The 24,864-nt window shown below is 49.3% G+C and overlaps 1 protein-coding gene across 1 annotated transcript in view; it reads left to right on the top strand.

Annotated features, from left to right (window-relative positions):
* LOC144488020 (uncharacterized) overlaps positions 1 to 8,877 on the top strand; it is a gene marked incomplete at its 5' end in the record, with an annotated part of 85,751 nt that extends 76,874 nt beyond the window's left edge. The window contains 2 exons of the mRNA XM_078206035.1: positions 4,039 to 4,175; positions 8,694 to 8,877. Of these exons, the coding sequence (XP_078062161.1) occupies positions 4,039 to 4,175; positions 8,694 to 8,877 (321 nt within the window). The remainder of the gene's footprint in view (positions 1 to 4,038; positions 4,176 to 8,693) is intronic.
* Between the last annotated feature and the right edge of the window lie 15,987 nt (positions 8,878 to 24,864).

Here is a 24,864-nt window from a genome sequence, read left to right as displayed (position 1 = left end):
CTCTCCCCTCTCACCTTAAACCTATGCCCTCTAGTTTTAGACTCCCCTACCTTTGGGAAAAGATATTGACTATCTACCTTGTCTATGCCCCTCATTATTTTATAGACCTCTATAAGGTCACCCCTCAACGCTCCAGAGAAAAAAGTCCCAGTCTATTCAGCCTCTCATAGAAACATAGAAAACTGCAGCACAAAACAGGCCCTTCGGCCCCACAAGTTGTGCCGAACATATCCCTACCTTTTAGACCTACCTATAACTCTTCATCCTATTAAGTCCCATGTACTCATCCAGGAGTCTCTTAAAAGACCCTATTGAGTTTGCCTCCACCACCACTGACGGCAGCCGATTCCACTCGCCCACCACCCTCTGTGTGAAAAACCTCCCCCGAACATTTCCCCTGTACCTACCTCCCAGCGCCTTAAACCTGTGTCCTCTCGTGGCAGCCATTTCCACCCTGGGAAAAAGCCTCTGAGACTCCACCCGATCTATGCCTCTCAACATCTTATATACCTCTATTAGGTCTCCTCTCATCCTACGTCTCTCCAAGGAGAAAAGTCCAAGCTCCCTCAGCCTATCCTCATAAGGCATGCCACTCAATCCAGGCAACATCCTTGTAAATCTCCTCTGCACCCTTTCAATCTTTTCCACATCCTTCCTGTAATGAGGAGACCAGAACTGAGCACAGTACTCCAAGTGGGGTCTGACGAGGGTCTTATACAGCTGCATCATTATCCCCGGACTCCTAAACTCAATCCCTCGATTGATAAAGGCCAGCACACCATACGCCTTTTTAACCACCTCCTCCACAGGGCAGCAGCCCCTTGGATCCCATGCCCTATCACTTTTTCGAGAAGCCTTGCATTGGGGACCTTATCGAACGCCTTGCTAAAATCCATATAAACCACATCTACCGCTTTCCCTTCGTCAATGTGTTTAGTCACATTTTCGAAGAACTCCACCAGGCTCGTAAGGCACGATCTGCCCTTGACAAAGCCATGCTGAGTATTCTTGAGCATACTAAACCTCTCGAAATGCTCATAAATCTTGTCCCTCAGGATCTTCTCCATCAGCTTACCAACCACTTATAACTCAAACCATCAAGTCCCAGTAGCATCCTAGTAAATCTTTTCTGCACTCTTTCTAGTTTAATAATATCCTTTCTATAATAGGGTGACCAGAATTGCACACAGAATTTCAAGTTTGGCCTTACCAATGTCTTGTACAACTTCAACAAGACGTCCCAACTCCTGTATTCAATGTTCTGACCGATGAAACCAAGCATTCCGAAAGCCTTCTTCACCATCTGTCCACCTGTGACTCCACTTTCAAAGAGCTATGAACATGTACCCCGAGATCTCTTTGTTCTGTAACTCTCCCCAACGCCCAACCATTAACTGAGTAAGTCCTGCCCTGGTTCAATCTACCAAAATGCATTACCTTGCATTTGTCTAAATTAAACTCCATCTGCCATTCGTCAGCCCACTGGTCCAATTGATCAAGATCCCGCTGCAATTGGAGATAACCTTCCTCACTGTCCACCATGTTACCAATCTTAGTGTCATCTGCAAACTTACTAACCATGCCCCCTATATTCTCATCCAAATCATTAATATTGCCTTGTGGATCCAGAACTGGCTTGCCTGCAGAAGGCAGAGAGTGGCTGTGGAGGGGTCTTTCTCTGCATGGAGGTCAGTGACCAGTGGAGTGCCCCAGGGATCTGTTCTGGGACCCTTGCTGTTTGTCATTTTCATAAATGACCTGGATGAGGAAGTGGAGGGATGGGTTGGTAAGTTTGCTGACGACACCAAGGTAGGTGGTGTTGTGGATAGTTTGGAGGGATGTCAGAAGTTGCAGCGAGACATAGATAGAATGCAAGACTGGGCGGAGAAGTGGCAGATGGACTTCAACCCGGATAAGTGTGTGGTGATCCATTTTGGCAGATCCAATGGGATGGAGCAGCAGTATAAAATGAAGGGTACCATTCTTAGCAGTGTAGAGGATCAGAAGGACCTTGGGGTCCGGGTCCATAGGACTCTTAAATCGGCCTCGCAGGTGGAGGATGCGGTCAAGAAGGCGTATGGCGTACTAGCCTTCATTAATCGAGGGATTGAGTTTAGGAGTCGGGAGATAATGCTGCAGCTTTATAGGACCCTGGTTAGACCCCACTTGGAGTACTGCGCGCAGTTCTGGTCACCTCATTACAGGAAAGATGTTGAAGCCATTGAAAGGGTGCAGAGGAGATTTACAAGGATGTTGCCTGGATTGGGGGGCATGCCTTATGAGGATAGGTTGAGGGAGCTTGGTCTCTTCTCCCTGGAGAGACGAAGGATGAGAGGTGACCTGATAGAGGTTTACAAGATGTTGAGGGGTCTGGATAGGGTGGACTCTCAGAGGCTATTTCCAAGGGCTGAAATGGTTGCTACGAGAGGACACAGGTTTAAGGTGCTGGGGGGTAGGTACAGGGGGGATGTCAGGGGTAAGTTTTTCACTCAGAGGGTGGTGGGTGAGTGGAATCGGCTGACGTCGGTGGTGGTGGAGGCAAACTCGTTGGGGTCTTTTAAGAGACTTCTGGATGAGTACATGGGATTTAATGGGATTGAGGGCTATAGATAGGCCTAGAGGTGGGGATGTGATCGGCGCAACTTGTGGGCCGAAGGGCCTGTTTGTGCTGTGGCTTTCTATGTTCTATGTTCTATAAATGACAAATAACAGTGGGCCCAGCACTGATCCCTGAGGCACACCGCTGGTCACAGGCCTCCAGTTTGAAAAACAGCTCTCTAAAACCACTCTCTGGCTTCTGTCAAGAAGCCAATTTTGTATCCATTTCGATACCTCACCCTGGATCCCGTGAGATTTATCTTTATGCAACAACCTATCATGCGGTACCTTGTCAAAGGCCTTGCTAAAGTCCATGTTGACAACATCAACTGCACTGCCCTCATCTACCTTCTTGGTTACCCCTTCAAAAAACTCAATCAAATTTGTGAGACATGATTTTCCACTCACAAAGCCATGCTGACTGTCCCTGTCTTTTAAGAGACTTCTGGATGAGTACATGGGATTTAATGGGATTGAGGGCTATAGATAGGCCTAGAGGTGGGGATGTGATCGGCGCAACTTGTGGGCCGAAGGGCCTGTTTGTGCTGTGGCTTTCTATGTTCTATGTTCTAATCAGTCCTTGCGTCTCTAAATGCCTGTAGATCCTGTCTCTCAAAATACCTTCCAAAAATTTACCCACCACAGATGTGAGGCTCACTGGCCTGTAGTTCCCAGGCTTTTCCCTGCAGCCCTTTTTAAACAAAGGCACAACATTTGCCACCCTCCAATCTTCAGGCACCTCACCTGTGACTATCGATGATTCAAATATCTCTGCTAGGAGACCCGCAATTTCCTCCCTAGCCTCCCACAACATCCTGCGGTACACTTAGAACATAGAACAGTAGAGCACAGAACAGGCCCTTCGGCCCACGATATTGTGCCGAGCTTTGTCTGAAACCAAGATCAAGCTATTTCCTCCCTATCATCCCGAAGTACTCCATGTGCCCATCCAATAGCTTCTAAAATGTTCCTAAAGTTTCTGACTCCACTATCCCTGCAGGCAGTCCATTCCACACCCCAACCACTCTCTGAGTAAAAAACCTACCTCGGACATCCTTCCTATATCTCCCAACATGAACTTTATAGTTATGCCCCCTGACTTCATCAGGTCCTGGGGATTTATCTACCTTGATGCGCTTTAAGACTTCCAGCACCTCCTTCTCTGTAATATGTACACTCCTCAATATCACTATTTATTTCCCCAAGTTCCCTAACATCCATGCTTTTCTCAATGTAAATACTGATGAGAAATATTCATTTAGGATCTCACTCATCTCTTGTGGATCCGCACATAGATGACCGTGTTGATCCTTAAGAGGATCCTTGCTTCTCCCAGCCTCACTGCATAATAACCTGTGGATTGTGGGGGACAAGGCAGCGAGATACAGGCTGGACCTCCCAGCCTCACTGCATAATAACCTGTAGCAATCTCTCTTTCAGCACAGCGATGGCCAGCTCCTTGAGCAGGTGTCTGTACAGTGGCATCGTCCTCCCAATCCCGCTTCCTGTGTGAAGACACCACTCCGGACCCAGATTCCAGGAGGGAAGTCTGGAGTCAGCGTCTCCCCACCGCGCAGGTTAGTGCCAACACTCAACTCAAACAATTCTAAACCCTCACGGCACCTGTTCCCGCTGAGAGACCCCGCACCCTCTCCAGAGAGACTCCCCTTCCCCTCACCCAAGAGACCCCCACCCACCCTACCCCAGGGACCCGCCACCCCCCAGAGAGACCCCCCACCCATGCACCCACAGACTCTCCACCCACCCAGAGACTCCCCACCCACCCATGCAGAAACCCCCCCATCCCCCTAAGACCCCTCACCCACCCCCCCGAGACCCCCCACCCACCCCTCCGACACATCCCACCCAACCCCCGAGACCCCCCACCCACCCCCCTGTGACCCTTCACCCAACCCTCTGAGACCACCCAAACCAACAGCCCCCCCCCCCCCCCCCCCCCCGCCCCCCCGAGAGACCTCCCACAGACCGTGCTGCTCCGGGTCCCTGGCGCTGTGAGGGAGCAGTGCCAACCACTGTGTCACCGTGCTGCCCCGGGTCCCTGGCGCTGTGAGGGAGCAGTGCCAACCACTGTGCCACCGTGCTGCCCCGGGTCCCTGGCGCTGTGAGGGAGCAGTGCCAACCACTGTGTCACCGTGCTGCCCCGGGTCCCTGGCGCTGTGAGGGAGCAGTGCCAACCACTGTGCCACCGTGCTGCCCCGGGTCCCTGGCGCTGTGAGGGAGCAGTGCTAACCACTGTGTCACCGTGCTGCTCCGGGTCCCTGGCGCTGTGAGGGAGCAGTGCTAACCACTGTGTCACCGTGCTGCCCCGGGTCCCTGGCATTGTGAGGGAGCAGTGCTAACCACTGTGTCACCGTGCTGCTCCGGGTCCCTGGCGCTGTGAGGGAGCAGTGCCAATCACTGTGCCACCGTGCTGCCCCGGGTCCCTGGCACTGTGAGGGAGCAGTGTTAACCACTGTGTCACCGTGCCGCCCCGGGTCCCTGGCACTGTGAGGGAGCAGTGCTAACCACTGTGTCACCGTGCTGCCCCGGGTCCCTGGCACTGTGAGGGAGCAGTGCTAACCACTGTGTCACCGTGCTGCCCCGGGTCCCTGGCACTGTGAGGGAGCAGTGCTAACCACTGTGTCACCGTGCTGCCCCGGGTCCCTGGCGCTGTGAGGGAGCAGTGCTAACCACTGTGCCACCGTGCTGCCCCGGGTCCCTGGCACTGTGAGGGAGCAGTGCTAACCACTGTGTCACCGTGCTGCCCCGGGTCCCTGGCGCTGTGAGGGAGCAGTGCTAACCACTGTGTCACCGTGCTGCCCCGGGTCCCTGGCACTGTGAGGGAGCAGTGCTAACCACTGTGTCACCGTGCTGCCCCGGGTCCCTGGCGTTGTGAGGGAGCAGTGCTAACCACTGTGTCACCGTGCTGCCCCGGGTCCCTGGCACTGTGAGACAGCAGTGCTAACCACTGTGTCACCGTGCTGCCCCGGGTCCCTGGCACTGTGAGACAGCAGTGCTAACCACTGTGTCACCGTGCTGCCCCGGGTCCCTGGCACTGTGAGACAGCAGTGCTAACCACTGTGTCACCGTGCTGCCCCGGGTCCCTGGCACTGTGAGACAGCAGTGCTAACCACTGTGTCACCGTGCTGCCCCGGGTCCCTGGCGCTGTGAGACAGCAGTGCTCACCACTGTGCCACCGTGCTGCCCCGTCACAAACATATTGATGAGGATCATCTGCTGCCCATGTCACGCAGGTTGGGGTGAGGAGGGGAGGGGCGGGGGGGGGGGGGGGAGCACAGGTGGGAGGGGTGCGAGACTGGGCAGGTGGGCGCTGCGGGTGAGCGGAGGGGGCACAGGTGGTTAGGATGATAATAGGCGGGAAGTGGGCACGTTTGACCTTCCGACTCGAATCTATGTCCCTCCAGCTTGAGAATGTTGATTGAATATTGCCCCTCCTCTCCTGGGAAACACCTTCCAAACATTCTCAATCCACGGGGACTGGGGAAACGTGTCTTACTTTGAAACGGTGCCCCCTTGTTCTCCATTCTCCCGCAAGGGGACATTCGCCATCCTTCCAACTCCCCTCAAGCTTTCACATCTTTCAATTAGATTCTCATTCCTCTCAATCTGAGTGGATTTTGACCCAAACCGTGCAGACTCTCCCCATTAGACAGAGGGTAGCAGTGGACGGGTGCGTTTCTGAATGGAGGGCTGTGACAAGTGGTCTTCCTCAGGGATCATAGAACAGTACAACACAGGAACAGGCCCTTCGGCCCTCCAAGCCTGCACCGATCATGTGTTCCTAACTAGACCATCCGTTTGTATCCCTCTATTCCCAGTCTGTTCATGTGGCTATCTAGATAAGTCTTAAATGATCCCAGCGTGTCCGCCTCAACCACCTTGCTTGGTCGTGCATTCCAGGCCCCCACCACCCTCTGTGTAAAATACGTCCCCCGCATATCTGTATTGAACCTTGCTCCCCTTACCTTGAACTTGTGACCCCTTGTGTTTGTCATTTCCGACCTGGGAAAAAGCTTCCAACTGTTCACCCTATCTATGCCCTTCATAATTTTATAAACTTCTATTAGGTCGCCCCTCAACCTCCGTCTTTCCAGGGAGAACAACCTTAGTTTACTCAATCTCTCCTCATAGCTAATACCCTCCACACCAGGCAACATCCTGGTAAACCTTCTCTGCACTCTCTCCAAAGCCTCCACGTCTTTCTGGGAGTGCGGCGACCAGAACTGGACGCAGTACTCCAAATGTGGCCTAACCAACGTTCTATATAACTGCAACATCATATGCCAACTTTTATACTCTATGCCCTGTCCAATGAAGGCAAGCATGCCATATGCCTTCTTCACCACCTTTTCCACCTGTGCTGCCACCTTTAAGGATCTGTGGACTTGCACACCCAGATCCCTCTGTGTGTCTATACTCCTGACGGTTCTGCCATTTATTGTATAGCTCCCCCCTGCATTAGATCTACCAAAATAATTTTGTACACCTCTATTAGATCTCCCCTCATTCTCCGTCTTTCCAGGGAGAACAATTCCAGTTTACCCAATCTCTCCTCATAGCTAAGACCCTCCATACCAGGCAACATCCTGGTAAACCTTCTCTGCACTCTCTCTAAAGCCTCCACGTCCTTCTGGTAGTGCGGCGACCAGAACTGGATGCAGTACTCCAAATGTGGCCTAACCAGCGTTCTATACAGCTGCATCATCAGACTCCAGCTTTTATACTCTATACCCCGTTCTATAAAGGCAAGCATACCATATGCCTTCTTCACCACCTTCTCCACCTGTGTTGCCACCTTCAAGGATTTGTGGACTTGCACACCTAGGTCCCTCTGTGTTTCTATACTCCTGATGACTCTTGATTTCTCGAGGAATTAAGGGCTATGGGGAGAGAGCGGGTAAATGGAGTTGAAATCAACCATGATTGAATGGTGGAGTGGACTCGATGGGCCGAATGGCCTTACTTCCGCTCCTATGTCTTATGGTCTTATGGACTCTGCCATTTATTGTATAACTCCCCCCGACATTAGTTCTTCCAAAATGCATCACTTCACATTTATCCGGATTAAATTCCATCTGCCACCTCTCTGCCCAATTTACCAGCCTATCTATATCCTACTTGTGATTAATAAATAAACTTTACTTTATGCTAGTGCATATTAGTTAGGCTAGTGCACACTAATTATACTAATATATACTAGTTATGCTAGTGCATACCAGTTAGACTAGTATATACTAGATATGCTAGTTAATTCTAGCTATGCTGGTGCATACGAGTGTATATTAGTTATGCTATTGTGTATTATGTTAGTGCATACTAGTTAGGCTAGTGTATACTATCATAGAATCCTACAGTGCAGAAGAAGGCCATTCGGCCCATTGAGTCTGCACTGGCCACAATCCCAACTCGCTCCTATCCCCATAACCCCATGTATTTACCTTGCTAATCCCCCGACACTAGGGTCAATTTAGCATGGCCAATCCACCTAACCCGCACATCTTTGGACTGTGGGAGGAAACCGGAGCACCCGGAGGAAACCCACGCAGACACGAGGAGAATGTGCAAACTCCACACAGACAGTGACCCAAGCCGGGAATCGAACCCAGGTCCCTGGAGCTGTGAGGCAGCAGTGCTAACCACCATTACTAGTTGGGCCAGTGTATACTAATTATGCTAGTGCACACTAGTTATGCTAGTGCATACTAGTTAGACTAGTGTATAGTAGTTATGCTAGCGCATGCTAGTTAGACTAGTGCATACTAGTTAGGCTAGTGTATATTAGTTATGTTAGTGCACACTGGTTAGGCTAGAGTATGCTAGTGCATACTAGTTATCCTAGTGTATGCTAGTTATGCTTGTTTATACTAGTTATGCTAGTGTATACCAGTTAGACTAATGTATACTGGTTATACTAGTGTATGCTAGTGCGCCCATCATTGCCCATACACCCCCTCCTCCGCTGGTGATCCCTATTAGTTTTTGATTGGTCAGAGTGCTCCCATTGCTGATAATGTGATTGGTCCGTGAATCACCCTCGGCAAGTTGTCCTGAGAAAGATTCTCTCTCTTTTCCAGACCCCGCTTCCAGCCACCAAACAACAGCCACTGGGAACAGACACAGAGCAGACTGGGATCATCCAGCATCGCGGAATGTCTCCCAAATAGGAGACTGTGTTTGGAGAATCCAGGATCGGGGACTGTGTCTGGAATAGGGGAATGTGTCCGGGATAGAGAATATGTTCGGAATATCCGGGATTAGGGAATATGTGCATGAATATCTGGGATATAGGAATGTGTCTGTGAATATCCGTGATTAGGGAGTGTGTCTGGAATATCCGGGATTAGGGAATATGTCCGGAATATCCGTGATTAGGGAATATGTCCGGAATATCCGTGATTAGGGAATGTGGCCGGAATATCAAGGATAGGAGAATGTGTCCGTGAATATACAGGGTTGCGGAATGTGTCCGGAATACCTGGGATTAGGGAATGTGTCCGGAATATCCGGGATAGGGGAATGTGTCCGGAATATCTGGGATTAGGGAATGTGTCCGTGAATATCCCAAATAGGGGAATGTGTCTGTGAATATCCGAGATTAGGGAATGTGCCTGTGAATATCAGAGATTCACAGAATTGTTACTGCACAGAAGGAGGCCATTCGGCCCATTGTGTCTGCCCCAGCTCCCCGGCCCAAGCCAGCATTCTGACTTGCTGCTATCTCCTGCCTTTTCCCCGTACCCTGCACTTGGCTTCTATTCAATTAACCATCTAATTTCCTTTCAAATGCCTCGAATGAAGCTGCCTCCACCACACCCCCAGGCAGAACATTCCAGGCTCCAAACCACTCGCTGGGTGAAAGGGTTTCTCATAATCACAATTGCTTCTTTTGTAAATCTCTTCAAATCTGTGCCTCTCGTTCTCGATCCTTTTCCGAGCAGGAACAGACTCTATCTACTCTGTCCAGCACTCACCCCGCCATGATTTTCAACATCGCGATCAAGTCTTGTTCTGATGTTGTGGCCATTACAGAGACTTGGTTGAGAGAAGGACAGGATTGGCTGCTCATCGGTCCAGGGTTTCAATGTTTTAGACGAGATAGATAGGGAGATAAAAGAGGTGGTGGAATTGCATTACTCGTCAGGGAAAAAAGAAGCATATGTAAGTTTTAGGAAGCTAAAATCGGACAGGGCCCATGAGGAATATAAAGAAAGCAGGAAATTTGGAGAGCAAGGAGGGGCCATGAAATGACCTTGGCAAGTCGGGTTAAAGAGAATCCCAAATACATAAATTAAAAACAAGAGGGTAACCAGGGAGAGGGTAGGACCACTTAAGGATAAGGGAGGGAACTTGTGCTTGGAGGCAGAGGATGTAGGTGAGATCCTAAATGAGTACTTTGCGTCTGTATTCACCAAGGAGAAGGACATGGAGGATAGTGAGATTAGTGTAGAGCAAATGCTGGGGAATTTTGAGATCATCTCCCCAACCCACCGCCAACATCTGCCCAACCCACCGCCAACATCTGCCCAACCCACCGCCAACATCTGCCCAACCCACCGCCAACATCTGCCCAACCCACCGTCAACATCTGCCCAACTCACCACCAACATCTGCCCAACCCACCAGCAACATCTGCTCAACCCACCGCCAACATCTCCTCAACCCACCGCCAACATCTGCCCAACATGCGGCCAGTTCTGGTCGCCACACTACCAGAAGGACGTGGAGGCTTTAGAGAGAGTGCAGAGGAGGTTTACCAGGATGTTGCCTGGTATGATGAAAGTGAGGAGGTGTGGGATAGAGGGAAAGTTGGCCGATTGGATAGGTAACTGGCTGTCTGACCAAAGACAGAGGATGGTGGTCGATGGAAAATTTTCGGATTGGAGGCAGGTTGCTAGCGGTGTGCCGCAGGGATCAGTGCTTGGTCCTCTGCTCTTTGTGATTTTTATTAATGACTTAGAGGAGGGGGCTGAAGGGTGGATCAGTAAATTTGCTGATGACACCAAGATTGGTGGAGTAGTGGATGAGGTGGAGGGCTGTTGTAGGCTGCAAAGAGACATAGATAGGATGCAAAGCTGGGCTGAAAAATGGCAAATGGAGTTTAACCCTGATAAATGTGAGGTGATTCATTTTGGTAGGACAAATTTAAATGTGGATTACAGGGTCAAAGGTAGGGTTCTGAAGACTGTGGAGGAACAGAGAGATCTTGGGGTCCATATCCACAGATCTCTAAAGGTTGCCAGTCAAGTGGATAGAGCTGTGAAGAAGGCCTATAGTGTGTTAGCTTTTATTAACAGGGGGTTGGAGTTTAAGAGCCGTGGGGTTATGCTGCAACTGTACAGGACCTTGGTGAGACCACATTTGGAATATTGTGTGCAGTTCTGGTCACCTCACTATAAGAAGGATGTGGAAGCGCTGGAAAGAGTGCAGAGGAGATTTACCAGGATGCTGCCTGGTTTGGAGGGTAGGTCATATGAAGAAACGTTGAGGGAGCTAGGGCTGTTCTCTCTGGAGCGGAGGAGGCTGAGGGGAGACTTAATAGAGGTGTATAAAATGATGAAGGGGATAGATAGAGTGAACGTTCAAAGACTATTTCCTCGGGTGGATGGAGCTATTACAAGGGGGCATAACTATAGGGTTCGTGGTGGGAGATACAGGACGGATATCAGAGGTAGGTTCTTTACGCAGAGAGTGGTTGGGGTGTGGAATGGACTGCCTGCAGTGATAGTGGAGTCAGACACTTTAGAAACATTTAAGCGGTTATTGGATAGGCACATGGAGCACACCAGGATGATAGGGAGTGGGATAGCTTGATTTTGGTTTCAGATAAAGCTCGGCACAACATCGTGGGCCGAAGGGCCTGTTCTGTGCTGTACTGTTCTATGTTCTATGTTCTATGGAGGGGCTTAGTTATGAGGAGAGATTGGGGAAACTGGGGTTGTTCTCACTGGAAAGATGGAGGATGAGGGGTGACCTAATAGAGGTGTATAAAATTATGAAAGGCATAGATAGGGTGAACGGTGGGAAGCTTTTCCCCAGGTCGGTGGTGACGTTCACGAGGGGTCATAGGTTCAAGGTGAAGGGGGGGAGGTTTAACACGGATATCAGAAGGACATATTTTACACAGAGGGTGGTGGGGGCCTGGAATGCGCTGCCAGGCAAGGTGGTGGAGGCAGGCACACTGGGAACGTTTAAGACTTATCTAGACAGCCACATGAACGGAGTGGGAATGGAGGGATACAAAAGAATGGTCTAGTTTGGACCAGGGAGCGGCGCGGGCTTGGAGGGACATCAAAGAGGGAGTGGGACTGGGGTGGGGATTGAGGAGATGGAGGCGGGAGATGAAGCCACTCGCGCAATTGATGCCGGTTTTTGTAAGCGCTGCGATCTTACCACACCTGAAATTGGGGCACGCTCAGCCTTCCACCGGCAACGGGCCAGAAGCTGATTAATTTATTGAAGTTTATTAAAATTATGTTTTGAATGTATTTAGCAAGGCCGTGCTCAGTTGTCCGGCCTCACCGGGATAGGTTCTCTCCGGCGAGGAAAACACCTGCTGCTCATGAACGAGGAACAGTCGTGTTGACCTCGCCGGTGGAACCGGAGACCGTTGAGGCCCCTGGGGGAAGCTGAGGGCAAGGTAGGGTGCCCCTTGGGCAGTTCCACCCTGGCACGTGGGCAATGCCCACTGGACAGTGCATGTGAGGGGCAGTGCCAGGGGGCGGGGTCAATGGGGTAAGGCGAGGTAATGAAGGGAAGTTATGCATGGAGCACAGGAAGTGGGTGATATCCTTAATGAGTACTTTGTATCGGTACTCAGCAAGGAGAAGGACATGACAGATGTTGAGGTCAGGGATATGTGTGTGAATGCTCTGGAGAATATCAATGTATCATAGAAGAAGATAGGAGCAGGAGGAGACCATTCGGCCCTTTGAACCTGCTCCCCCCTTCATAGAATCATAGAAACCCGACAGTACAGAAAGAGGCCATTCGGCCCATCGAGTCTGCACCGACCACAAACCCACCCAGGCCCTACCCCGATATCCCTACATATTTACACACTAATCCTTCTAACCTACACATCTCAGGACACTAAGGGCAATTTTTAGCATGGCCAATCAACCTAACCCGCACATCTTTGGACATTCATTACGATCATGCCTGATCATTCAACTCAATATCCTAATCCTGCTTTTTCCCCATAACCTTTGACCCCATTCGCCCCAAGTGCTATATCTAGCCGCCTCTTGAATACATTCAATGTTTTGGTATCAACTACTTCCTGTGGTAATGAATTCCACAGGCTCACCACTCTTTGGGTGAAGAAATGTCTCCTCACCTCCGTCCTAAATGGTCTACCCCGAATCCTCAGAAAGAAGTAGTGTTGGGTATCCTAAATTGCATTAAGGTAGACAAGTCCCCAGAGCCAGATGGGATCTATCCCAGGTTTCTGCGGGAGGCGAGGGATGAAATAGCTGGGGCCTTAACAGATATCTTCACATGGTCTTTGACCACAGGAGAGGTTCCAGAGGATTGGAAAATAGCCAATGTTGTTCCCTTGTTTAAGAGGAAGCAGGGATAATCCAGCAATCGGCCGGTGAGCCTGACATCAGCGGTGGGGAAGCTTTTGGAGAAGATACTGAGGGACAGGATATGTGTACATTTGGAGGAAAATGGACTAGTTGTGACAGGCAGCATGGTTTTGTACGGGGAAATGTCATGTCACATGAACTTGATTGAACTTCTTGAAGAGATGACAAAGACAATTGATGAGGGAAGGGCTGTGGGTGTAGTTTATATGGATTTTAGTTTATATGGATTTTAGTTTATATGGATTTTAGTTTATATGGATTTTAGTTTATATGGATTTTAATAAGGTGTTTGACAAGGTCCCAGATAGCAGACTGGTACAAAAACTAAAATCACACGGGATTCGGGGTGGGCTGGCGATGGATACAGAACTGGCTTGGTTTTATAGAAATCAGAGTAGCGGTGAAGGGTGTTTTTCAGAATGGAGATCTGTAGCTAGTGTTCCTCAGGGATCAGTGCTGGAACCTCGGTTGTTTGTAATATATATAAATGATCTGGAGGAAAATATGGGGGGTCTGATGAGAAAATTACAGATTACACAGAGATTGGTGGAGTTGCTGATAGTGCCGGGGATTGTCAGAGGATACTACAGGATATTGATAGATTGGAAACTTGGGCACAGAAATGGCAGATGGAGTTTAATCCGGACAAATGTGACATGATGCATTTTGGAGGATCAAATGTAGGTGTGAATTATACTGTAAATGGCAGAACCCTGAGGAATATTAACATACAGAGGGATCCGGGCGTGCAGATCCACAGTTTCCTAAAAGTGGCAACACAGGTGGATAAGATTGTGAAGAAAGCACGCGGCACGCTTGCTTTCATTGGCCAGGGCATACGGCATAAAAGCCTGGCAAGTTATGCTGCACCTATATAAAACTTTAGTTGGGCTGCATTTGGAGGATTCGATGCAGTTCTGGTTGCCACACTACCAGAAATCATAGAAATCATAGAAACCCTACAGTGCAGAAGGAGGCCATTCGGCCCATCGAGTCTGCACTGACCACAATCCCACCCAGGCCCTATCCCCACATATTTACCCGCTAATCCCTCTAACCTACGCGTCCCAGGACTCTAAGGGGCAATTTTTAACCTGGCCAATCAACCCAACCCGCACATCTTTGGACTGTGGGAGGAAACCGGAGCACCCGGAGGAAACCCACGCAGACACGAGGAGAATGTGCAGACTCCACACAGACAGTGACCCGAGCCGGGAATCGAACCTGGGACCCTGGAGCTGTGAAGCAGCAGTGCTAACCACTGTGCTACCGTGCCGCCGTACCAAAGGATGTGGAAGCTTTGGAGAGAGCGTAAAGAAGGTTCACCAGGATGTTGCCGGGACTCGAGGGTGTTGGTTATGAGGAGAGGTTGAATAAAGAACAAAAAGAACAAAGAAAATTACAGCACAGGAACAGGCCCTTCAGCCCCTCCAAGCCTGCACCGACCATGCTGCCCGACTGAACTAAAACCCCCTACCCTTCCGGGGACCATATCCCTCTATTCCCATCCTATTCATGGAGTTGTCAAGATACCCCTTAAAAGTCACTACCGTATCCGCTTCCACTCCCTCCCCCGGCAACGAGTTCCAGGCACCCACCACCCTCTGTGTAAAAAATCTGCCTCGTGCATCTCCTTTAAACCTTGCCCCTCGCACCTTAAACCTGTGCCCCCTAAAAAGCTTCTGACTATCCACTCTGTCCATGCCTCTCATAATCTTGTAGACTTCTATCAGGTCGCCCCTCAAGCTCTGTCGCTCCAGTGAGAACAAACCAAGTTTCTCCAACCTCTCCTCATAGCTAATGCCCTCCATACCAGGCAACATCCTGGTAAATCTTTTCTGTACCCTCTCCAAAGCCTCCACATCCTTCTGGTAATGTGGCGACCAGAATTGAACACTATATTCCAAGTCCGGCCTAACTAAGGTTCTATAAAGCTGCAACATGAGTTGCCAATTTTTAAACTCAATGCCCCGGCTGATGAAGGCAAGCATGCTGTATGCCTTCTTGACTACCTTCTCCACCTGCATTGCCACTTTCAGTGACCTGTGTACCTGTACACCCAGATCCCTCTGCCTATCAATACTCTGAAGGGTTCTGCCATTTACTGTATATTTCCTATCTGTATTAGACCTTCCAAAATGCATTACCTCACATTTGTCCAGATTAAACTCCATCTGCCATCTCTCTGCCCAAGTCTCCAACTGATCTATATCCTGCTGTATCCTCTGATGGTCCTCATCACTATCCACAAATCCACCAACCTTTGTGTCGTCCGCAAACTTACTCATCAAACCAGTTACATTTTCCTCCAAATCATTTATATATATTACAAACAGCAAAGGCCCCAGCACTGATCCCTGAGGAACGCCACTTGTCACAGCCCTCCATTCAGAAACGCACCCTTCCACTGCTACCCTCTGTCTTCTTTGACCGAGAACACCATCCACCAGGTACACGGTACCTACTCTTGCAACTCGGCCAACGTTGTCTACCTGATACGCTGCAGGAAAGGATGTCCCGAGGCATGGTACATTGGGGAGACCATACAGACGCTACGACAACGGATGAATGAACACCGCTCGACAATCACCAGGCAAGACTGTTCTCTTCCTGTTGGGGAGCACTTCAGCGGTCATGGGCATTCGGCCGCTGATCTTCGGGTAAGCGTTCTCCAAGGCAGCCTTCACGACACACGACAGCGCAGAGTCGCTGAGCAGAAACTGATAGCCAAGTTCCGCACACATGAGGACGGCCTCAACCGGGATCTTGGGTTCATGTCACACTATCTGTAACCCCCACAACTTGCCTGGGCTTGCAAAATCTCACTAACTGTCCTGTCTGGAGACAATACACATCTCTTTAACCTGTGCTTAACCCTCTCTCCACTCACATTGTCTGTACCTTTAAGACTTGATTACCTGTAAAGACTCGCATTCCAACCATTATTTTGTAAATTGAGTTTGTGTCTTTATCTGCCCTGTTTGTGAACAGAACTCCCACTCACCTGATGAAGGAGCAGCGCTCCGAAACCTAGTGGCTTTTGCTGCCAAATAAACCTGTTGCACTTGAACCTGGTGTTGTGAGTCTTCTTTCTTTGACCGAGCCAGTTTTGTATCCACCATGTCAGCTCACCTCTGATCCCATGCAACTTCACCTGCACCAGTCTGCCATGAGGGACCTTGTCAAAGGCCTGACTGAAGTCCATGTAGACAACAACCACTGCCCGACCCTCATCAATCACCTTCGTCACTTCTGCAAAAAAGATTCACAACCCTTGGTGTGAAGAAGTTCCTCCTCAACTCAGTCCTAAATCTGCTTCCCCTTATTTTGAGGCTATGCCCCCTAGTTCTAGTTTCACCCGCCAGTGGAAACAACTTCCCTGCTTCTATCTTATCTATTCCCTTCATAATCTTATATGTTTCGAGAAGATCTCCCCTCATTCTTCTGAATTCCAATGAGTATAGCCCCAGTCTACTCAGTCTCTCCTCATAAGCCAACCCTCTCAACTCCGGAATCAACCTAGTGAATCTCCTCTGCACCCCCTCCAGTGCCAGTATATCCTTTCTCAAGTAAGGAGACCAAAGCTGTACACAGTACTCCAGGTGTGGCCTCACCAGCACCTTATACAGCTGCAACATAATCTCGCTGTTTTTAAACTCCATCCCTCCAGCAATGAAGGACAAAATTCCATTTGCCGCCTTAATTACCTGCTGCACCTGCAAACCAACTCCTTGTGATTCTTGAACAAGGGCACCCAGGTCCCTCTGCACAGCAGCATGCTGCAATTTTTTACCATTTAAATAATAGTCCATTTTGCTGTTATTCCGACCAAAATGGATGACCTCACATTTACCAACATTGTACTCCATCTGCCCGACCCTCGCCCACTCACTTAGACTATCTATATCCCTTTGCAGACTTTCAGCATCCTCTGCACACTTTGCTCTTCCACCCATCTTAGTGTCATCTGCGAATTTTGACACACTACACTTGGTCCCCAACTTCAAATCATCCCAACACTGATCCCTGAGGCACACCACTAGTCACTGATCGCCAACCAGAAAAACACCCATTTACCCCCACTCTTGGCTTTCTGTCAGTTAACCAATCCTCTATCCATGCTAATACATTACCCGTAACACCGTGCACCTTTATCTTATGTAGCAGTCTTTGGTGCGGCACCTTGTCAAATGCCTTCTGGAAATTCAGACACACCAGTGTCATAAAATGGTACAGGGTAAATGGTAGGACTCTGAAGAGTGCAGTTGAACAGAGGGATCTGGGAATACAGGTACAGAATTCCCTAAAAGTGACGTCACAGGTGGATAGGGTCGTAAAGAGTGCCTTTTGGTACATTGGCCTTTATAAATCGGAGTATCGAGTATAAAAGTTGGAGTGTTATGGTAAGGTTATATAAGGCATTGGTGAGGCCGAATTTGGAGTATTGTGTACAGTTTTGGTCACCGAGTTACAGGAAGGATGTAAATAAGATTGAAAGAGTGCAGAGAAGGTTCCCAAGGATGTTGCCGGGACTTGAGAAGCTGAGTTACAGAGAGAGATTGAATAGGTTGGGACTTTATTCCCTGGAGCGTAGAAGATTGAGGGGAGATTTGATGGAGGTGTATAAGATTTTGATGGGTATAGATAGAGTGAATGCAAGCAGGCTTTTTCCGCTGAGGCTAAGGGAGAAAAAAACCAGAGGGCATGGGTTAAGGGTGAAAGGAGAAAAGTTTAAAGGGAATATTAGGGGGGACTTCTTCACGCAGAGAGTGGTGGGAGTGTGGAATGTGCTGCCGGATAAAGTGGTAAATGCGGGGTCACTTTTAACATTTAAGAAAAACTTGGACGGGTTCATGGATGAGAGGGGTGTGGAGGGATATGGTCCAAGTGCAGGTCAGTGGGACTAGGCAAAAAATGGTTCGGCACAGACAAGAAGGGCCAAAAGGCCTGTTTCTGAGCTGTAATTTTCTATGGTTCTAAAAAGACCACATCCACAGGGTCCCCATTGTCCACTGCACATGTAATGTTCTCAAAGAATTCCACCAAATTAGTCAAACATGACCTTCCCTTCATGAACCCATGCTGTGTCTTACCGATGGGACAATTTATATCCAGATGTCTCGCTATTTCTTCCTTGATGATAGATTCAAGCATTTTCCCTATTACAGAAGTTAAGCTAACCGGCCTATAGTTACCCGCCTTTTGTCTACCTCCTTTTTTAAACAGTGGCGTCACATTTGCTGTTTTCCAATCTGCGGGAACCACCCCAGAGTCCAGCGAATTTTGAGAAATTACCACCAGTGCATTTGCTATTTCCCCCGCCATCTCTTTTAGTCCCTGGGATGCATTCCATCAGGACCAGGAGACTTGTCTACCTTTAGCCCCATTAGCTTGCCCAACACGACCTCTTTCGTGATAATGATAGTTTCGAGGTCCTCACCTGCCATAGCCTTCCTGTCATCAATTTTTGGCATGTTATTTGTGTCTTCCACTGTGAAGACCGACACAAAATACCTGTTCAATGAACGTAGAACATAGAAAAACGACAGCACAAACAGGCCCTTCGGCCCACAAGTTGCGCCGGTCATGGCCTACCTATAACCCTCAATCCTATTCAGTCCCATGTACTCATCCAGAAGTCTCTCGAAAGACCCTATCGAGTTTGCCTCCACCACCACTGACGGCAGCCGATTCCACTCACCCACCACCCTCTGAGTGAAAAACCTACCCCTGACATCTCTTTGTTCGACTGGAGCGGACTGAGGGAGAGATTCTTAGCAGGAGTGCTGAGGGTAAGCAAAGTACTGATTTATTTATTTATTTAATTGTATTCCTTGTTTGTTTCACGGGCTTTTTTCAAGGTTTTAAATTAAAGGAAGTGAGGTCAGCTGAAGGGGATTCTGGGAGGTTGAGTTCTTAGTATAAAAGTCAGTTACCTGGGGGGTTCGACCTCTTTGTTCGACTGGAGCATAAAAAGCCGGCCGCACTATACAGCGGGCAGCGTCGGGAGCGGGCAGTGTAGTGTGTGGGAAGCAGAGTGTGAGCTATAAGGGCTTTGGCTCACAGGGCTTAGGCTGAAAGGGCGAGGCAAGGAAAGTTATTTTTATCCAAACCTATATAGGATAAGGGTAACTATGAGTGATCGGCCAGTTCGGTGCTTCCGGTGTGGGATGTGGGAGTTCCTGGAAACACCTAGCCTCCCAGAGGTTCACATTTGCGCCAGGTGCGTGGAACTGCAGCTCCTGAGGGACCGCGTCACGGAACTGGAGTTGCAGATTGCTGACCTTGGTCTAGTCAGGGAGAATGAGAGAATAATTGACATGAGTTATAGGGAACTAGTTACACCGGGGCATCGGGAGGAAGACACGTGGGTCACAGTTAGGAGGAGTAAAGGTCAGAAGGGTAACGTACCAGAGAGTACTCCAATGGCTGTCTCTCATAATAAGAAGGGCTCGGCGACAGGTGAGAGAGGGGAGGGGAGTGAGCAATTAGTGGTGGGGTCACCTGTGGTTGTCCTACTCCAAAACAAGTATATTGTTTTGGATAGTGTGGAGGAGGATGACTCTCCAGGGGTAAGCCACAGTGACCAGGTCACTGGCACAGAGTCAGGCTCTGTGGCCCGGAAAGGAAAGAGAGGAATTAGGAGAGCAATAGTGGTGGGGGATGCGTCGGTTAGAGGCACGGACAGGCGATTCTGTGGGTGCGAACGGGACTCCAGGATGGTAGTCTGCCTACCTGGTGCTGGGGTCATGGATGTCTCCGAGCGGATAGGAGGCATCTTAAAAGGGGAAGATAAAGAAACAGATGTCATTGTACACATTGGTGCAAATGACGTAGATAGGAAGAGCAGGGGGATCCTACGAGAGCAATTCAGGAGTTGGGAAATAGGCTAAAAAGTAGGGCCTCCAGGGTGGCCATCTCTGGGCTGCTCCCAATGCCTCGTGCCAGTGAGGCTAAGAATAGGGAGTTAGTACAATTGAATGCTTGGCTAAAGGACTGGTCCAGGAGGGAGGGCTTCATTTTCCTAGATCAATGGGAAGTTTTCAGGAGAGGATGGCACCTGTACAAGAAGGACGGGTCACAACTAAGTTGGAAGGGCACGAATATCCTGGCTGGGAGTTTTGCTAGTGCAGTTCGGGGGGGTTTAAGCTAGTATGGCAGGGGGGTGGGGATCAAAATATTAGGTCGACAAGTGTAGAGGCTGGGGACGAGCTTGGGGCTGGGACAAGGCTGGCAAAGAAGAAGAGCACTCTGGGGGAGGATGACCTCACTGGGCCTGGAGGTCTGGAGTGCATCTACTTCAATGCAAGGAGCGTAGCAGGTAAGACAGATGAACTTAGGGCCTTAATGCTCACGAGGAATTTGGATGTGGTTGCGGTGACAGAGACTTGGTTGAAAGAGGGACAGGACTGGCAGCTGAATATTCCGGGGTACAAGTGTTTTAGGCAAGACAGAGGAGGGGCCAAAAGAGGTGGGGGAGTAGCGGTATTAGTTGGAGAGCACATTACAGCGGTGCAGAGGGAGGACAATTCAGAGGGGTCGTGTAACGAGTCATTCTGGGTGGAGCTTAGAAACAGGAAGGGCGCAGTCACTATGTTGGGGGTATACTACAGGCCCCCCAACAGCCCAAGGGAAGTGGAAGAACGGATATGTCAGGAGATACTGGAGAGGTGCAGGAAAAATAGGGTTGTTGTAGTGGGAGACTTCAATTTCCCTGGTATAGACTGGAAATCGCTGAGAGCAGGGACTCTGAATGGGGAGGAATTTGTAAAATGCGTACAGGAGGGTTCTTTGGAACAATATGTAGATAGCCCGACTAGAGAGGGGGCTATACTGGACAGTACTGGGGAATGAGCCCGGTCAGGTCTTCAAAGTTTTGGTTGGGGAACATGTGGCAAATAGTGACCACAATTCTGTTAACTTTAGGATAGTGATGGAAAAGGATGAGTGGTGTCCCAAGGGTAAGGTGTTGGATTGGGGGAAGGCTAACTTTAGTGGGATTAGGCAGAAATTGGCAGCTGTTGATTGGGAGAGGCTGTTTGAGGGTAAATCCACATCTGGCATGTGGGAGTCTTTTAAGGAACAGTTGTTAGGGCTACAGGACAGGCATGTGCCTGTAAAAAAGAAGGATAGGAAGGGTAGGATTCGAGAACCGTGGATAACCAGGGAAATTGAGGGACTGGTCAAAAAGAAAAGAGAGGCGTATGTTAGGTCCAGGCAGCTAAAAACGGAGGGAGCTCTGGAGGAGTACAAAGAAAGTAGGAAAGAACTCAAACGGGGAATTAGAAGAGCAAAAAGGGGTCACGAAATGTTCTTGGCAGGCAGGATTAAGGAGAATCCCAAGGCATTTTATTCATACGTTAGGAACAAAAGGGTTGTCAGGGAAAAAATCGGACCTCTCAGGGACAAAAGTGGGGAATTATGCTTGGAGCCCAAAGACGTAGGGGAGATCCTAAATGAATACTTTGCGTCGGTATTCACAAAGGAGAGGGATGTGTTGACTGGGAGTGTCTCAGAGGGGAGTGTTGAACCGTTGGAGAAAATCTCCATTACAAGGGAGGAAGTATTAGGTTTGTTAGAGAATATAAAGACTGACAAATCCCCAGGGCCTGATGGAATCTATCCAAGGCTGCTCAGGGAGACGAGAGATGAAATCGCTGGGCCTCTGACGCAAATCTTTGTCTCGTCACTGGACACAGGTGAGGTCGCAGAGGATTGGAGGAGAGCTAATGTGGTCCCGTTATTTAAGAAGGGTAGGAAGGATAACCCGGCTAATTATAGGCCGGTGAGCTTGACGTCCGTGGTGGGGAAGTTGTTGGAGAAGATTCTTAGAGATAGGATGGGTGCGCATTTAGAAAGGAATAAACTCATTAACGATAGTCAGCATGGTTTTGTGAGAGGGAGGTCATGCCTCACTAACCTGGTGGAGTTTTTTGAAGAAGTGACGAGAATGGTTGACGAGGGAAGGGCCGTGGATGTCGTCTATATGGACTTTAGTAAAGCGTTTGACAACGTCCCTCATGGTAGGCTGGTGAAAAAGGTTGGATCTCATGGGATAAAGGGGGAGGTGGCTAGACGGGTGGAGAACTGGCTTGGTCACAGAAGACAGAGGGTGGTAGTGGAAGGGTCTTTTTCCGGCTGGAGGCCTGTGACTAGTGGTGTTTCGCAGGGCTCTGTATTGGGACCTCTGCTGTTTGTGATTTATATAAAGGATCTGGAAGAAGGTGTAACTGGGGTGATCAGTAAGTTTGCGGACGACACAAAATTGGCAGGACCTGCAGATAGTGAGGAGCATTGTCAGAAGCTACAGAAGGATATAGATAGGCTGGAAATTTGGGCATAGAAATGGCAGATGGAGTTCAATCCTGATAAATGCGAAGCGATGCATTTTGGTAGAAATAATGTAGGGAGGAGCTATACGATAAATGGCAGAACCATAAAGGGTGTAGATACGCAGAGGGACCTGGGTGTGCAAGTCCACAGATCCTTGAAGGTGACGTCACAGGTGGAGAAGGTGGTGAAGAAGGCATATGGCATGCTTGCCTTTATAGGACGGGGCATAGAGTATAAAAGTTGGGGTCTGATGTTGCAGATGTATAGAACGTTGGTTCGTCCACATTTGGAATACTGCGTCCAGTTCTGGTCGCCACACTACCAGAAGGACGTGGAGGCTTTGGAGAGAGTACAGAGGAGGTTTACCAGGATGTTGCCTGGTATGGAGGGGCTTAGTTATGAGGAGAGATTGGGTAAACTGGGGTTGTTCTCCCTGGAAAGACGGAGGATGAGGGGAGACTTAATAGAGGTGTATAAAATTATGAAAGGCATAGATAGGGCGAACGGTGGGAAGCTTTTCCCCAGGTTGGTGGTGACGTTCATGAGGGGTCATAGGTTCAAGGTGAAGGGGGGGAGGTTTAACACAGATATCAGAAGGACATATTTTACACAGAGGGTGGTGGGGGCCTGGAATGCGCTGTCGGGCAAGGTGGTGGAGGCGGACACACTGGGAACGTTTAAGACTTATCTCGATAGCCATATGAACAGAGTGGGAATGGAGGGATACAAAAGAATTGTCTAGTTTGGACCAGGGAGCGGCGCGGGCTTGGAGGGCCGAAGGGCGTGTTCCTGTGCTGTATTGTTGTTTGTTCTTTGTTATCTCCTCTGTACCTACTCCCCAGCACCTTAAATCTGTGTGCTCTCGTAGCAGCCATTTCAGCCCTGGGAAAAAGCCTCCGACAATCCACCCGATCTATACCTCTCAACATCTTGTACACCTCTATCAGGTCACCTCTCATCCTTCGTCTCTCCAAGGAGAAAAGACCGAGCTCCCTCAACCTATCCTCATAAGGCATGCCACCCAATCCAGGCAATATCCTTGTAAATCATCTCTGCACCTTTTCAATAATTTCTACATCCTTCCTGTAATGAGGCGACCAGAACTGAGCACAGTACTCCAAGTGGGGTCTGACGAGGGTCTTATATAGCTGCATCATTATCCCCGGACTCCGAAACGCAACCCCTCGATTGATGAAGGCCCGCACACCATACGCCTTCTTAACCACCTCCTCCACCTGCGAGGCCGATTTAAGAGTCCTATGGACCAGGACCCCAAGGTACTGATCCTCTACACTGCGAAGAGTCTTACCCATGATATTGTACTCCTTCATCCCATTTGACCTGTGAAAATGGACCACTACACATTTATCCGTGTTGAAGTCCATCTGCCACTTCTCCGCCCAGTCTTGCATCCTATCTATGTCACGCTGCAGCTTCTGACATCCCTCCAGACTGTCCACAATCCCAGCAACCTTCGTGTCGTCAGCAAACTTACCAACCCATCCCTCCACTTCCTCATCCAGATCATTTATGAAAATGACAAACAGCAAGGGTCCCAGAACAGATCCCTGGGGCACTCCACTGGTGACCGACCTCCATTCAGAAAAAGACCCATCTATACCCACTCTCTGCCTTCTGCAGGCAAGCCAGTTCTGGATCCACAAGGTAACAGCCCCTTGGATCCCATGCCCTCACACTTTCTCGAGAAGTCTTGCATGGGGGACCTTATCGAACGCCTTGCTAAAGTCCATGTAAACCACATCTACCGCTTTTCCTTCTGATCAGAACTCCCACCCACCTGACGAAGGAACAGCATGCTCCGAAAGCTAGTGGCTTTTGCTATCAAATAAACCTGTTGGACTTTAACCTGGTGTTGTTAAACTTCTTACTGTCATTACACAGGACCAGATCTAGGGTAGCTTGCTCCCTCGTAGGTTCCATTACATACTGTTCAAGGAAGCTATCGCGGATACATTCTATGAACTCCTCCTCAAGGCTGCCTTGACCGACCTGGTTTGACCAATTGAAATGCAGATTAAAATCCCCCATGATAATTGCTGTACCATTTTTACATGCATCAGTTATTTCTGTTTATTTCTCGCCCCACCATGATGTCGTTATTTGGTGGCCTATAGACTACGCCTATCAGTGACTTTTTCTCCTTACTATTTCTAATTTCCCATTTTTTAAAGTTAAACTCCAGTTTCCTTCACAGTGCAGAAATAGAAATCAAACTTATTCCTTACACCCACAGATAAAAATATCATGTTGGTGACTGCAGCCTCCGCACCCCCCCGCACCGGGACCCTATACCGCACCCCCC

The sequence above is a fragment of the Mustelus asterias genome, unplaced genomic scaffold, assembly GCF_964213995.1.
Source record: "Mustelus asterias unplaced genomic scaffold, sMusAst1.hap1.1 HAP1_SCAFFOLD_1218, whole genome shotgun sequence".
Classification (NCBI taxonomy): domain Eukaryota; kingdom Metazoa; phylum Chordata; class Chondrichthyes; order Carcharhiniformes; family Triakidae; genus Mustelus; species Mustelus asterias.
Note: the sequence above shows the minus strand (reverse complement) of the source record. Positions and strands in the feature narration are given on the sequence as shown.